Below are 5,159 nucleotides of genomic sequence, written 5' to 3'. Positions count from 1 at the left end.
TTTAAAAAAAGACCTCGTCATTTTACCCATTAAACATGATTCGCACGTGTCATACGATTCTAAATCATATGATCCTAGAAGTCCATGCTTATGGAGCTTCTTCATGCGTGTCATGTTAATGTGACCCAAACGACAATGCCAAAGGTAACTTGGATTTGAATCATCTGACCGTAGCCTTTTGGTTTCTATGTTAAAGACTTCGTTCTCAATATTCGTAATATAGAGACCGTTGTATAACTTAGCACTGGTATAAAACATTTCACCTTTATATAAAGCACAACGCTGGGTTTTTATTAATAGGTGATATCCCTCTTTGTCTAACTCTGAGACAGAGATAATGTTTCTAGAAATAGAGGGTACATAATAGCAATTATGAAGTTCTAAAACTAGACCAGTTTCTAAAGGTAGACTGAATGTTCCTACAGCTTTCGCAGCAACCGTTGCTCTATTTGCTACTCGTAGAACAAGCTCCCTCGCAGATAAATACTGGATTCCCCTAAAGCCCTGCACATCAGAAATGATATGAGCACCACATCCGGTATCAAATACCCAGGATTGAGAATCAAATGTATTTGCTAAGTTAACCTCGATAACATAGATACCTTGGTCGGAACCGTGAGTTCTTTCCTTCTTCCCTTTGTTCTTCTGAATCAGTTGAAGTTCTTTCTTTGATTCAGACATTCCAATGCCATTCCGGATTGCCTTGGAAGTCCCGTACTTCCTCAACCGTAATTTGTTTCGGGACATGTCCCTTAATCGACGGATGATTGTGTGCGCATCCATTTTCCCGAATCTGTTTTGAAGATTAGGTTCCATGGAGGCCAACATAAGGCAAGTTATTGAAACTGATTTGATTCGGATAAAGAGCTTAGATTCCGACGCCTTTTCGGAAGATAAAGAGCTTCAAATTGTAGTTCCCCTACTTGAGACACCGAGTATGTAGACTTGAACTCCCTTCCTTCAGTTAGCTAGGACCTTAATAAAGGTTGGGATGAAGAACTCCTTCTTCTTGACTAGATAGATAGAATGAGACTTTTTTCTCTAAAATCCCTCTCTTTAGATGTCTGAGAGATTGATTTTCTCTTGAGAATATTACACACCTTTTCTGTTATCTAATTAGGTCATATTTAGAGAAATCCTGATTAGAATCATATTCAGACTAGGATTCAATATGGACCGCAGAAAAGATAATGTTAAAAACCCTTTCTGGCTGGGAATCCTAGATAGAAGGGATTCTATCTAGGGTTTCCCCTCACTATAGGGCCGGCCAGACCAGCCCCCTTAATGGGCTTGGTCTATCCGGCCCATGCTCCTTGTCTGCCATCATATGGTCGGCCCCTTCCTTTTGTCCCGGGCCTCCTTTTTGGGCCCGGTTCTTTCTATCTTTATTCAAATCCGATTCGAACCTTTTGGGTCTGTTTAGATGGATCTAATCCGTCTATTTGTCATGTTCTCTCTAGTCAACTCTGTCTGTTCAAGCCATCACTCTTTGGTGTAACCCGTTAGAATCCAGTCTATGTTAGCCACATATTTTGGGACATACTCTTTTTAAATGGAGTCGGAACCCCAAGGATGCGTGTAAATAAGGCCTCTAGGTCTGCTAACCTTTTTGCCAAGCTCTGCTCTAGAGAAATATCTCCAGGAGAGTACGGGTGTGTACATAGGTCCCATTAGTATATGATATAGGTACAGTAAATAAAGGAAGAAGAACAGAGTATTGAAGAACAACCATAGTCTGCATTGTTGGAGGTTGTTTCTCCTCAAGATCTAGTTGACTGACTGGCTGGCTTGAAGGGTCGCCCGCTTCTGTCCTGTTTGACTGTTCCGCAACTGTCAGGCGAAGGATTGGCTGGATAGGCATCCCTTGCTTCAGAGGTCCTTCCAGCCCGTTCTTCGGTATTCGGATTTGTCTACCTAGGAGCAACTGGTCCTCGAGGTCGTACGATTCAGTTTTCTCTTGCAACAATTGATTCTCGGCTCTGACTAAGATGTTCTCTTCTTCCTAGGCTGTGAATCGTTGTGTATTTTCTTGCATATGAGATGTCAATAATGCAAGCTGCGACGCCACATCAGACGGAGTGTTGGTCATCTCTTGTTCCATTGGAGTACTCTCAGTAATTAGTTGTCGGGGCCCTCCTTCTAGCGCCAAACTGTGAGGGGTCGAAATCGCGGGTCAAGAAGTCAAGAGGATCGCGCCGTTGACCGGAAATCGGACCTTCACCTATTAATATTTTTATGGGCACCGACGACGTCTTTGGGATTAACCTATGACAAGAGATAGAACGCACATGACCATAAGATCCTTGGGAGACCGGGATGGTGCCGGCCTAAAGGGGCTCCGACGGTCAAGTCAGTAAACTTGGAATATATTGAATACGAATAAAAAACCGGAGATTGAGCTATCGAGTTAAATATGTTATCTTAACAGGACCATCGTTGGGAAAGAAGGTGATACAACCGTGTGTATGCTTGCCTAATTCTCAAGTCGTCGAGTGAGATAAAGTGCTTTTACCCTTTGGTCGTTAGGAGTGAGAAAAGTCAGTTGTCCTCCTTGATAAAGTAGTTGCCTAGAGAGAGAAAGATTAGTCGTCTTCCTTGAGTAGGGGGTCTTCTAGAGAGAGAAAAATCAGTCCTCCTCCTTGATAAAGTGGTCGTCTGGAGAGAAAAAGATCAGTTGTCCTCCTTGATAAAGTAGTTCTTTTAAACCATACTTACCTTCTTCTGGGGTGATGCATTTGAGGTAAGGTGAGTAAGACTTCCTGAGTAATTGACCATCGATTATGCAGAATCTCACTTCCTTTGCTTTTAGTCTCTTGGCTTCATTTTTGTACGAGGGAAGCTCATCAACGGTCAGGTACTTTATGACAAGAGTCATCCAGTTGTCAGCGATATCTGTAGCTGCTACTTCTGGTTGTAGGGGTTTCCAGATGGCTGGGCACTGGAGCAGGACAGGGGGTATGTCCTGTGCTACTTTGGTTTGAATTGACAAGCCAAGGTTTGCCAAGGCATCTGCATGACCCTTTTCAGCTACGGGTACCTGCTCATATTTTACCTCCTGGAAGTGTTTTTGGATTTCCTTGACATGCTCCAAGTAGGTTTTCATCCTCGCATCTTTGGCTTGGTAGGTACCTTGAAGTTGGTTGACCACCAATTGGGAGTCAGACCTCACGTCGAGGTTCTGGGTCCCCAATTCTTTTGCCAAGGAAAGACCTGCAATTAACGCCTCATACTCGGCTTTATTGTTAGTTGCTTGGAATTCACATCTTACCGCTTGATGGATTATGTCCTCCAGAGGGGAGGTGAGGGTGACTGGTAGCCCAACCCCATTCACGTTGCTTGAGCCATCCATAGACAATGTCCATTTTCCAGGGAGAGGCTCACTGAGGCAGAGTAATTCTTTCTGGGCCTGCATTAGGAGTAAAATCAAAGATAAAGTCAGATAAAACCTGAGATTTTATGGCAGTCCTTGGTTGGAACGAGATGTCCTGATCGCTTAACTCGGTCGCCCACTTCGTTTGACGTCCAGACTTTCTGGCATGTGTAGGATATTATCATTGGGAAGGCAGTGACAACCACAACGGGGTGGCATTGAAAGTACGACCTCAGTTTTCTGGCATCTGTTACCAGAGCTAGTGCTATTTTTTCTAATTGACTGTACCGAGTCTCGGCATCGAGTAATGACTTGGTAACATAGTAAACTGGGAGTTGCTTACCGTCTTCTTCTCTCACCAAGACAACACTGACAATTGTTTCAAATACTACCAAATAAATACAAAGGTGCTCACCTTGCTTAGGTTTGGAGAGCAACGAAGGCGGGGTGAGGTATTCTTTCAGCTGCTGAAGTGCATCTTCACATGCTGGTGTCCAATTAAAATCTTTCGGCCTGTTTATGGTAGTAAAGAAGAGATGACATTTCTTGGATGATCGAGAAATGAATCGGCTTAGAGTTGCTACTTTTCCTGCTAGGTTTTGCACATCTTTTACGCACTTAGGAGAGAGGATATTTATTACCAACTGTATCTGGTCTGGATTTGCTTCGATCCCTCTATACGTGAATACACACCCTAGGAACTTCCCTAAAGATACACCAAATGAACATTTATTTGAATTCAGTTTTGTATTGTACCTCTTCAGAACCTCGAAGGCCTACTGCAAATGGTTGATGTGTTATGTAGCTTCTAACGACTAGATCAGCATGTCATCTATGTACACCTCCATTGTGTCGCTGAGCATGTTGGCAAACTTCTTGTTCACCAATCTTTGGTAAGTATCTTCTGCATTCTTTAGTCTGAATGGCATAACCTTATAACGAAATACGCCTATTTCTTTTACGAGAGAGGTATTTTCTTGGTCTTCGGGGTGCATAAGAACTTGATTGTACTCCGAAAAAGCATCAATGAAACTAAGAAGCTCGTGGCCAGCAGTGGCATCTACTAACACGTCAATATGAGGTAGGGGAAATGAATTTATTGGGCATGCCTTATTCAGGTCAGTGAAGTCGATGGACACCCTCCATTTTCCATTTTTCTTCTTCACCACGACAACATTGGCTAACCAATCGGGATAGTGAACATCTCTGACAGACCCTTTGTCTAGCAGTTTTTCTACTTCTTTTTTTATCACTCTATTGCCTTCAGGTACAAACCTTCGCCTCTTTTGTTTAACAGGCGGGTGGTCAAGGTCGACTTGTAGTTTGTGTGTTATAATAGATTGGTCTATGCCTGTCATATTGGCGTGTGACAAGCAAAACAGTCGTTTTGTGTGGTGAGGAAGTCTATCAGCTTTTTTCGAAGAACGACACTCAAATTAGATCCCACCTGTACTTTAGGGTCTGGGTAGTCTGGCTAGATTTGTACTTCATCCAGGTCTTCTATGCTAGGATTGTAAGGGTCAGCACTATGTGACTGCCTAGTCTGTAGTTGCTATAAGGGGGCCTTGGGAGATTTCATTGTATTCTAAACAATTATGGGAGGCCCCTTGCTCTCCTTTAACCTCCCTGACTCCACAAGGTGTAGGGAACCGTATTACCTGGTCGAATTTTGACGGTACCGCTCGCATAGCGCGTATCCACGGCCTACCTAAAATCATGTTGTATGCTTATGGGCAGACCAGTACGACAAATGTGTAGGGTTATGGTGTCTTCTAGTGTTCTAAGAGGA

At 43.3% G+C, this 5,159-nt stretch overlaps 1 protein-coding gene across 1 annotated transcript; it reads right to left on the bottom strand.

Annotated features, from left to right (window-relative positions):
* Positions 1-2,626: 2,626 nt before the first annotated feature.
* LOC147557277 (uncharacterized) lies at positions 2,627-4,728 on the bottom strand. The gene is made up of 2 exons (XM_086658793.1): positions 4,213-4,728; positions 2,627-3,406 (listed from the first exon to the last, which is right to left on the bottom strand). The coding sequence occupies exons 1-2, from the start codon at positions 4,726-4,728 to the stop codon at positions 2,627-2,629; spliced, it is 1,296 nt and encodes a 431-aa protein (XP_086514919.1).
* Between the last annotated feature and the right edge of the window lie 431 nt (positions 4,729-5,159).

The sequence above is a fragment of the Eschscholzia californica genome, unplaced genomic scaffold, assembly GCF_041429995.1.
Source record: "Eschscholzia californica isolate CP2 unplaced genomic scaffold, dmEscCali1.0.p SCAF_2, whole genome shotgun sequence".
In the NCBI taxonomy this organism is placed as follows: domain Eukaryota; kingdom Viridiplantae; phylum Streptophyta; class Magnoliopsida; order Ranunculales; family Papaveraceae; genus Eschscholzia; species Eschscholzia californica.
Note: the sequence above shows the minus strand (reverse complement) of the source record. Positions and strands in the feature narration are given on the sequence as shown.